We start from the raw sequence: 10,525 nt of genomic DNA on the forward strand, positions 1-10,525 counted from the left end.
TAAAAATTAAAAAAAACGAAAATACTATGTTTTTGTATATATTAAGGTAATGCTTAGCATAGTTTAAGGAAACATGTTTTGTTGGAAAACACATGTCTATTCCTTTCCCATTTCCGCTGGTACGACGGAGGCTTTTGCGGCAAAAATAAATGAGTGGCTGAGAATGATTCTCCAATTCTCAACCTTTTTTTTTCTCAATTGAACCCTCCTCTATATATATATATATATATATATATATATATATATATATATATATATATATATATATATATATATATATATATATTATGACTATTATTAAAAATATTAAAAAAAAATGCAATAGTAAACCAAGCCATTTGTGTATGCCAACAAAATCCCTTTTTGTAAATATCCAATTTATGAACTCCCCACGCCTATCCCTAAATTCTCTCAGTCAATTGAAGTCAGACGACAAGGTTCTCGCCATATTCGTCGGCGCTACTGTTTGTGGTTGCTTCTGTTCATAGTGTTCGTGGTCGTCCCTGCTTTCGCTGTTAGTCCGGGCGATATCTCTAACCAGTTAGATTTATCTCATATTAATCACGAAGGTGAGTAAAATCACCTTTAACTTGTTTTTAATCATTTGCTTGTTATCGTGATCTCCTTTGGCTTGGAAAACACACAGCTCCACGAAAAGAAACAAGCCAACATTTTATTTTGAAGATTAGGTATTCCAAGTAACCATCAGTAGGGGTTTGTAGTAGATCGACACTTGTTTGTGTTCCGTTTTAGGGTTTTATGATGTAGTAAAACTCTATCTTTCTTGTAAATACATGAACAGGAGATAATTTGTGTACATTTCTGCATTCTTCCAATTTTGACTAAAAATTCTACAGCACAATGGAGAAGCCTGATGATCTGAAGTTTGAAGCTGGCCAACTTGCTGAATCCAAAACATTTGATGAAGGATTCCGTGGCGCTTGGTTTAGATGCAAGGTATGTGAATGTCATAATATCCATTTTCCAGTAAATATGGTAATAATGTAGATTTCTAAATCTAAACTCTAAAATTCCCATCAGATCAAGGATATAAACATGAAAAAGAACCAGATTTTGCCTGAGTACTTTGACTTTCCAGAGGAAGGTGAGTTGACTAACCTGCTATATATGAATCACAATCTTTTCATCTGTTCTAAAATCATCACTTTCAATCAATTGGCAGCTATTAAATGGACAAAGATATACGAATTGCCTCATTATGGTGGGAAGTCAAAGCAGATAAAGAAACAATTAATGGTGCGACCTCCATATCCTAAAATGTATCTCAAAAATGAAATGCCACCTGTCAATTCCATTACAGAAGTATGTGTTGTGATTGATGGTGAATGGAAAGTTGGGGATTTGATAGATTGGTGTAAAGATGATTGTTATTGGTCAGCAAGGATCATCAAAATATTGAGTGATGATGAGGTTCAGGTAATGAAATTTTATCATTTTTATTATTAGTTTAGTACTTTCATCTTATAAATTATTATTTATTGTTATAAATTTGTAAATTATTATGTGTGTAGATTGAGTTGCCAATGCCTCCAGCTGGACAAGGGGGGATTTATAATGCATTTTGTAAGGATTTACGCCCATCATTAAACTGGTCTCCATTAGAAGGCTGGACATTTCCTACCATGGTGGTTTTCTTCTTTCTTATTACAACATTCTACTTTGATTCATTTTATAAATTTTGAGAAATTAGGTTTTTTCTAAGTCGAATCCTAATAAGAAAAAAATAGAAAGTAAAATGCTGTTATAGAGACTAGAAAGAAATGGAAGTAAGATGCTCTAAAAAGTTTATGCTTTTTCTTATTAATTGGTTCTTAAACTAATTTAAAATCTAAACCCTCATTCCCATATAAATTTATCTTTTATTCTGTGTTGTCTAAAATTAGTTTAAACTATGAAATTTCACATGCAGAGAGGTCAGGATTCATGCAGGGCACAACTTATTTTCCCATCACAGCAAGGTAAAGTAAATTTTAATCTAGTATTACTATTTACATTAATTTTATCGATTTTTTCTTCAAAATATCAGTTCTAACATAAAATATATTTTGTATGCCTTTCAAAGAAGGAATCTTTTTTACATAACTTTTTTTGGGTTATTTTTGACGATTAGGATGATAAGGACATTTATGTCTTTTGAAAAGACAGAATAGACATCGTCTGTAATTGGACAAAAAGTTGTACTTTTTGTCCTACTGATGTTAGTTCTTGTCCCACCTATTTGGGTGGGACAAAAGAACTGTATTCGCTGTCTCATTAACATCAGTTCCAGTCTGTTCAAAAACTAATTTTTTTTGTTCGAATTATAATTTTGACGGATTTTATTACAATCATAAATCTTTTAGGCATGGATATTGAGAGTAGGGAGGAAGAAGTTGCTTCACCTCAAAATGCATCTTCCACTTCTCGTATATCAGTAATTTCATTAGCAGCTCCAATCGAAGAAGAAGAAGAAGAAGAAGCATTGCAGAGTCAAGAAGTGAAAATGAATGGTGATGACGTGGACAAAGTGAGTTCTTCAGACAGTATTTCAACGATGCGTATGGAAGAAAATAAAACAGATGATGGTGATGCTTGGGATGATGTTGATCACAACATGATAGATTTAAATATAATGCATGAGGAGACATTAGAGGCGTCCATTCTTGACCTTGAAGAACTTGCAAATAGAATAAAATGGCTTAAGAGTATTCTTGATAACAGTCGATCAAATTCAGGATCATGGAAGTTTGAAGGAGAAAGTTGATTGTTTTTAAACTTTTGTTGTTTGTTTGTTGCTAAAGTACAAAGGTGAAGCAAGTTGGGTGTTGTGACTACTATTAGTGTGTTTATGGATTAAAAACTTGTTAATTGAGGTCTTTTGGTAATTAGTGAATGAAATTTCTTTTTAGTTAACCGGATTAACACTGCTATTTCTATTTTGCCATATCTTTGCCTACCTCAAGATTGGCTGTTGTGCCTCGTCTTAATTCCTAATAACAAAGGGAGTATTCATTTTTATATTATGGTGTTGCTATCTCCTCGTTAGGGATGAGATTTAAAACCGGACCGGAACCGGAACCGTTAGAACCGGAATATATAGAACCGGTTCCGGTTCCGGGTTTAAAAATTGGATTTATCCGGGTTCCGGGTAATCCGGTTTTGGGTCCATCGGGTCTGGGTAAACCGGGTCTAAAAACCCGAACCGTTGTTAGGAACCGGAACCACTTTTAGGGCCGGAACCGGTTTTTTGTGAAACATTTAAAAGATGCATATCTCATTCGTTTCAACTCCGATTGACATGTGGTTTTTTCCAACATGTAGTTTAGAGTTTGTACATGATATTAGACTATAAATTTTCCATTTTTAGTTTTATATTCATTGACTTACAGTCCTCCAAAGTCGAGATATCAAAGCTGAAAGTTTTTAGTTTTTCAGTTTTTTTGTATTCTGTGAAAGTTTTAAAACACACATATCTAATTCGTTTGAAGTCGGATTGACATGTGGTTTTTTCCAACTTGTAGTTTAGAGTTTGTACATGAGTTTAGACTACAATTTTGTCATTTTTGGTTTAATATTCAATGATTTACAGTCCCCCGAAGTCGGGATATCAAAACTGAAAATTTTCAACTTTTCAGCTATTTGTTTTTGTACTTTGTATTCTGCGAAAATATTAACACATGCATATCTCATTCATTTAAAGTCGGATTGACATGCGGTTTTTTTTTCCAGAGTGTAGTTTAGAGTTTATAAATGATTTTAGACTATAATTTTGTCAAATTTGGTTTCGTATTCAATGAGTTACAGTCCCCCAAAGTCGGGATATCAATATGAAAATTTTAAAATTTCAACCCACTAAGTAGTAAATAATTACCAAAAAATTCCGGTTTTTCCGGGTTTTCCGGTTCTAAACTCACTTTATCCGGTTCCAACCTACCCATTTTGATGTTTCCGGGTTTTTCCGGTTTTAGACCCACTTTACCCGGTACCGTACCCAGAACCGAACGGAACCGGTTCCTATATACCGGTCCAGTTTCCGGTTCTACAAAATCCCGTTAATCGGTTCCGGGTTTTCCGGGTCCGGGTCCATCCGGTCTGGGTTTGGACCCACTTTCATCCCTACTCCTCATTGCTATATTTGGTTTCGATTACTTTGCTGGTGTTATATCACGTCTGCCTCAAAACAAATTAACTATATATTATCAATTTTCAGCAATTTTGTATCGTTTTTTATGGTTCAGGAAATATCAAGGGCTGATTGCTTTGTGTTACTTCTGCCAAAGAATGGTCATGGAAGTTAGTTTTTGATTTTTTTTGCCTAAAAGAAGGTTTTGTTCTTTTGTATGTATCTAAATGAAAATATTACTAGTTATGTTATATAATAATATCTTTTGCTAAAGTTATGTTAAATTTGGAAAATAATACTAGTAGAGTTCAATAGGAACTTTTATATTGATCTTTTATTTTTCTATGTACACAAATCGTTGTACTCTCCCTCAAATCTTGACCGATATGAACAACATTGGGTTTAATTTTCTTTACAAAGAGAGATTTTTTATTCCAATAAAAACATGGATAACTAATTGTAGGAATTGTTAGTTGCTATTATGAATGTATTATAACCTTTATAGTTTGATTAATTATTGAATTGTTCTTGTATATGTTTCTTTTCTACAATAAGTGATGATTATTTATTGAATTGTACTTGTATATGTTTCTTTTCTACAATAAGTTATCATTAGAGATGGGTGGTAGCGAGTTACCAAATGTACACAGAGCTACTCTCTATGTTAGTATTTTTTCTTACCAAATGTATAAAAAGCTACTCTTTAAGTGTTGGGTATTTTTGCTAGAGCAAACCAAGGTAAGGGTCTAATATTTATTTTCCTTAATATATATAGTTTCATTCTTTATTCATCTCAAAAGGGGTTGTGGCGTAAAATGGGGTTGCACCACAGCATGTTGCTCGTTTACCCAGTATGTCTTTATAAAAATTTTAAATCCATTCCAAAATTGAGGTTATTCATTTCATTTTGGAAACTATATGTTCCTTTTTTCTCTGTATGATACAAATACAGAGACATTATTAATCTTTTTCGCCCTAGGCATATAAAATCTTTGGACCGGCCCTGATTCGACCAAACACAAAAAGAAATGAAATTGGATGATGTGTATATCAATTTTCTCTCTCTACCTCTCTCTCCCTCTCTCTCTCTCTCTCTCTCTCTTGTTTTTTAATTTTTTATATAAAGCTATTTGACTATTTGATAATTATGGTGCCAAAACGGCTTCGTTGTGGTAAATTTAAATGTTTATAAATAAATATTATTTTCGATGCATAGAATTAGAATTGGGTGTTAGGTTATTTTGGTTAGTCGGGTAGTATTTGACGCGTTTCCAATCTAAACCTAAAATGTTCTAATTTGGTTATCTACTCTAATAAATGAAGAGTTTTTTGCCACTTGTCACACTCTCATTCAATTTGTCAAATGTCATTATGTGGTTATTTTGAATTAATTTTTTTTCCATGTCATTTTATGAGTTTTTCTATTTTATTAAATTTCACATAATATTTTAATATAATAATTGCAATAAATGTAGTAATAAATGGATATTAATTTCATTAATCAAATTACATTTTAATTTTAAAATTCTCAAAATTAAAGCTCATTAGTTTCTTTTGTTTATTTATTTAAATTTAAAAGATAAAAAACATTTTCATTATAATAATTCATTATTTTTCTTATTTTCTTATAAATTCAAAATTTTCAAATATTTTGAACTTTTTTTTACCCATTTAATACATGGGTCTCACGGCTGCTGGTTTAATAAAATAGTTGGGAATTTGGCTAAATTTTTATTTTATTATTTTATTATCACTAGGTTACAACCCGTGGAAATCACGGGTAACAAAGAAAAATAATATTGATAATATAATTATAAAAATTAGGTTGAATAATTTATTGAAGATAATATTGTTGGTGAAAAGAGTAATTTTATTTTGACGGAAAAATAGATGTAGGAGGAGACACGTGTGAAAAATAGATTTTAGGAGGAGACACGTGTCAAAAATGACTCTAGATAAAATAGGAGATTTTGCAGTTATTTTGCTTGTAACATAAAATCGAGGGTTTTGTTCGAAGTTCTAATTCTCGAGATGGAGACTGGTTCGGAAGGAGAAAGCGATCAGAACATCAATGGTGAATCCGATGGATCTAAGAAACGTGAACGCCAGATGAAGACGCGCTTCCAACGGGATATGCTTGAAAAAACCTACGCCGGTATGTACTAAATCATCTCTTCATAATTCTATTGATATTTTGGTTTCGGATTCCATGTTTCGTGATTTCTGTGCGTATTTCTCTTCTAGATTTGATAGATTCCTCGTTAATTTGTTGGGGTTCTGTAATAGATTCAATCGAATCACATATATTTTGTTATAACTTCAAATTTGAAGCATTATGTTGATTCGCTTGTTGTTTCGATTTTTAGTTTTTGATTACATATATTCTCTGCAGTGGAGATGTATCCATTGAAGGACACAACAAAGAAACTGTCGGGAACTTTAGGGTTAACCGATCGCCAGGTGCAAAGGTGGTTTCACAACCGCCGGCTTAGAGATAATAAACGACGTACTGCAAAAAGGGCTGGACATGGTGGAGGTGGGAGGAGTCACCATGGTTCATTCTCAGCTCGTCTTCAATGTAAAGACATGAACCAGACAGTGGAGAAGCTTGGTGTTCTTAAGTTTGAAGTTGGTCAACTGGCTGAAACCAAAACATTTGAGAAAGGGTATCGTTCTGCTTGGTTCAAATGCAAGGTATCTCTTCTCTTCATTCAGTTACTTAATACTGTTGTCATTTTAGTGTAAATAATCTAGATTAAATTATGATTTATGATATATTATTTTTCCCTTCATCAGATTAAGGATATAAGCTTGAAGAAGAACAAGATTTTACCTGAGTACTATGATTTTCCAGATGAAAGTGAGTTGACTAACCTTATGACTTATGTTATGAATGGAAGTATGTTCCTATTTCTATCATCCAATCTTTTCTATTAATTTATCATCGAAGCATGGATTCTACTTCTAGTTATACTTTAATTTCATTTGCAGAGATTAAATGGGCAAATATATACGAAATTCTTCCTTATGGCAGAAAGTCAAAGAATATTAAAAAACAACTGATGGTTCGACCTCAATATCCTCAAATATATCATAAAAATGAAATGCCACCTGTCAATTCAATTTCAGAAGTATGTGTTATCATTGATGGTGTATGGAAGAGTGGGGATTTGGTAGATTGGTTTGAAGATGATTGTTATTGGTCTGCAAGTATTATCAAAATATTGAGTGATGAGAGGGTTAAGGTAATTGTTATAAAAAAAAGTTACAACTTTTTTTTAATTATTATTATTATTATATGTTTTTCTTGTTTATAATTTTATATCTTGTGTAGTTAGAGTTGCCAAAGCCTCCAGCTGGACAAGGGAAGGTTTATGTAGCATTTTGTAAGGATCTACGCCCTTCCTTAGATTGGTCTCCAAGTAAAGGCTGGATAGTGCCTACCATGGTACTTTTCCTTTTTCTTATTATGGTATTATAGCAATATATTTTGATTCATTTTATAAAATTTGAGAGATTAGGGTTTATGTTTAAAGGAATAATAAGCACCTAATCATTTCAAGCCCCCAAGAATACTACTGATAGAGGTTACAATAAAAGAAAATAAATTCCATATGCCAAAGTAATACAATGTTATATGTAAATTATATATGCCTATAATGTTTACATTTTTTGATAATATAGAGGAAAGTTGATGGAATTTGAATTTCCTCATTATGCTAAACATATTTTTATTGTTGATAAATTTCACATGCAGAGAGGTCGGACTTCATGTAATGCACAACTTATTTTCCCATCACCAAAAGGTAAAAAAAGTAAATTGCATGCAAATAACACTTGCAATTATTTACACATCTTTACTTCATATATTAGTTTCATCCTACAACTTTAAATCGAGAACTTGTAGTGTTTTTACCGATGATGAGGGCATTTACGTCTTTTTTAAAAGACAGACAAGAGGTCGAGAGTGAGTTGAGTCCTTGTCCCACCTTTTTACGTGGAACAAGAAACTATAATTTTTGTACCATTCAAAACTTATAATTTTTGTTTCACTGACATCAATCGTTGTCCCACTTTTAATAGTCAGACAAAAAGTTGTAAATTTTGGCCTCTGTCCCACTTTTTTGAGTGGGACAAAATTTAAGCTTTTTGGGTAATACAAAAGTTGTACTTTTTTGTCATATTGACATTAGCAGTACAACGTGCCATGTCATGTCTTGTAATGGTTTTTAAATAAAACCACATCTTTTGTTCTAATAATTAATGCCATATGTCTCGAAATACAAATTAAACATTATAATTTTGATGGATTTTATATTTTTATGGTAAAATGTAACATCTTTTAGGCATGGATATTGAGGAGGAAGTTGCTACACCTCTAAATGCATCTTCAACATCCCGTACGTCAGTAATTTCATTAGAGGATCCGATGGAGGAATTACCGAATAGTCAAGAAGTGAAAATAGATGGTGATGATGTGGAAAAGGTGAGTTCTTCAGATAGTATTTCAACTATGCGTGTGGAAGAAAATAAAACAGATGATGATGATGATGATGTTTGGGATGATGTTGATCACGACATGATAGATTTAAATATCATGCATGAAAAGACATTAGAAGCATCGATTCTTGACCTTGAAGAACTTGCTAATAGAATAAAATGGCTTAAGGCCATTTTGGAGAACAATCAATCAGGGTCAGGATCTTGGATGTTTGCGGGACAACTTGATACAATAGTTGACTGTAAATAGTAGTTTTACTTTTTGTTTTTGTGGAATTGTTTTTGATGGAAATGCTTATATGATTAGTAAATTAGATGCGTTGATCAAATTATGATATTTTTCATTTTACAAGATTGGATTGGGATTTAGAGGATTTTTATCAAAGTGAAATAGTTAAAGGGACAAACTTTACTTTGAAAACATTTGTAATAAGAAGCATGGTTAAAAAAAAAATGGTTCCTTATTTCACTTTTACAAAGATTATGGATCTTACTTTAGAAAAGGAGATCTCACTCTAAGTCCATAAAACTTAGAAGTTTCAACCAGCAAACATTTGCAACTAACTGAAACACAAACCGAAGAGTCGCATCTTATCACAAAGATCATATTGTTATTGTGAAGTCGAGACACAAGAACATAGAAAGTAAAGAACCCAATCGTATCACAAAGGGATGAATATGCTGATTTTGATTTGAATGGATCAGATTGTGAGACTTGTTGCAATGATGTGCACATTTTGAGTTGAAGGGACGAAGTTGGAAGCGATTCTGGCTTCATGCGATGCTTTGTCTTGAATTTTTGAATCTGATTTCTATTTTCTAAGGCGTAGAGTGGCAAACCGCAGACTTAAAGTGAAAGTGTAGGATCGAGGTTCATGCCGTAGATCTTACTTCAAATTAGATCTCAATAAGACCATGATTAAAACATAATTTTGGGGTCTTAAGACCGTACAATCGAGTCATAATTTTGGGGTCTTAAGACCGTACAATCGAGTCGATAACAATATTCGATCAAAATGGTTTAGATATAAATTTTAATTTAAAATTTTGGAAAATTAAACATAAATATGGAAGTGGATGCAACATGTGAAAACTTGTAAAAGTCAATTATCGCAGAGAATATTGTGTTTAGAGTGTTTGGTATGATGAAATGAAATCATAAATGAATGAAATAAATAATGTAATGTGATGGCAAAATAATGGAACGATCCTTCCTCATATTTGCTTACTTGAATGAATAGAATAAACCACTCAAAAATGTTCTTTGATATGTATAATTAAAAAACTAAATAAACTAAACTGAAAAAACGAAAACATGGTTGTAGTTTATAAATGAGTTTTTGACTCAAATGACCATCAGACTCTTGATTTTAACTCGATTAAACCATTAAACATTTGATCATGTTAAATTAGACCATGAAGTTTCAACTTTTGATTGTTTTGCCTATTCTGATCTCCTACAACCTGTTAGCTGGCTTGCGTGACATCCTACTTGACGTAAAAAGGCGTAAAACGACTTGATTTAGCCAATAAACTTATGATCACACTAAATTAGACCTTGAATTTTGAATTTATTTATTTATTTATTTATTTTTTTTAATAAAACTAAATTCGGTTTTAAGTTTTTATATGTTTTTTTTAATTTTTTTATTTCTTTAGTCAAAACTAAACTAAATTTTATTTTATTTTATTTTTATAATTTTTTGGGAAATGTTTTAAATTCTTTTATATTTTTATTTTTTCTTGTTGAGATTAAGTTTGCACCAAAAATAATAAATTAAGTAATCATTTATATGTTAATCCCATTATTATAATGTTATAACAAGCAATTATATCTGTTGTAAAAAAATTGTTATAGAAATTTTAATGTCATTTAATCATACTATATTATAAAGGAAACAT

General features: G+C 31.6%; 2 protein-coding genes across 4 annotated transcripts; both read left to right on the top strand.

The window, feature by feature from the left end:
- Nucleotides 1-357: 357 nt before the first annotated feature.
- Nucleotides 358-2,913, top strand: LOC145110791 (uncharacterized). 2 transcript variants are annotated; one of them, XM_079047104.1, is made up of 7 exons: nucleotides 358-569; nucleotides 803-957; nucleotides 1,042-1,105; nucleotides 1,184-1,437; nucleotides 1,533-1,646; nucleotides 1,931-1,979; nucleotides 2,364-2,913. In XM_079047104.1, exons 2-7 carry the CDS (start codon nucleotides 862-864, stop codon nucleotides 2,762-2,764), a joined length of 978 nt encoding a protein of 325 aa, XP_078903230.1. In that variant the 5' UTR covers nucleotides 358-569; nucleotides 803-861; the 3' UTR covers nucleotides 2,765-2,913. The 2 variants fall into 2 exon arrangements, with proteins under 2 accessions (XP_078903230.1, XP_078903229.1); XM_079047103.1 differs by having other exon boundaries at nucleotides 858-957.
- Nucleotides 2,914-6,099: 3,186 nt separating this feature from the next.
- On the top strand, nucleotides 6,100-8,952 carry LOC145110833 (uncharacterized). Of its 2 annotated transcripts, none has more exons than XM_079047144.1 (7): nucleotides 6,100-6,278; nucleotides 6,516-6,817; nucleotides 6,920-7,022; nucleotides 7,115-7,368; nucleotides 7,458-7,571; nucleotides 7,881-7,929; nucleotides 8,470-8,952. In XM_079047144.1, exons 1-7 carry the CDS (start codon nucleotides 6,155-6,157, stop codon nucleotides 8,871-8,873), a joined length of 1,350 nt encoding a protein of 449 aa, XP_078903270.1. In that variant the 5' UTR covers nucleotides 6,100-6,154; the 3' UTR covers nucleotides 8,874-8,952. The 2 variants fall into 2 exon arrangements, with proteins under 2 accessions (XP_078903270.1, XP_078903271.1); XM_079047145.1 differs by having other exon boundaries at nucleotides 6,920-6,983.
- Nucleotides 8,953-10,525: the final 1,573 nt, after the last annotated feature.

This window comes from Lactuca virosa, chromosome 5, assembly GCF_052849685.1.
Source record: "Lactuca virosa cultivar CGN04683 chromosome 5, Lactuca_virosa_CGN04683_v6, whole genome shotgun sequence".
In the NCBI taxonomy this organism is placed as follows: domain Eukaryota; kingdom Viridiplantae; phylum Streptophyta; class Magnoliopsida; order Asterales; family Asteraceae; genus Lactuca; species Lactuca virosa.

Excerpts from the sequence above, each read along its gene's own strand:
- LOC145110833 (XM_079047144.1), top strand. The coding sequence starts at position 6,155 with ATGGAGACTGGTTCGGAAGGAGAAAGCGATCAGAACATCAATGGTGAA. Across the intron at positions 6,818-6,919 it reads CTGCTTGGTTCAAATGCAAG|ATTAAGGATATAAGCTTGAA; the intron begins GTATCTCTTCTC and ends TCCCTTCATCAG. Across the intron at positions 7,023-7,114 it reads GACTTATGTTATGAATGGAA|AGATTAAATGGGCAAATATA; the intron begins GTATGTTCCTAT and ends TTTCATTTGCAG.
- LOC145110791 (XM_079047104.1), top strand. The coding sequence starts at position 862 with ATGGAGAAGCCTGATGATCTGAAGTTTGAAGCTGGCCAACTTGCTGAA. Across the intron at positions 1,106-1,183 it reads CTTTGACTTTCCAGAGGAAG|CTATTAAATGGACAAAGATA; the intron begins GTGAGTTGACTA and ends ATCAATTGGCAG. Across the intron at positions 1,438-1,532 it reads TGAGTGATGATGAGGTTCAG|ATTGAGTTGCCAATGCCTCC; the intron begins GTAATGAAATTT and ends TTATGTGTGTAG.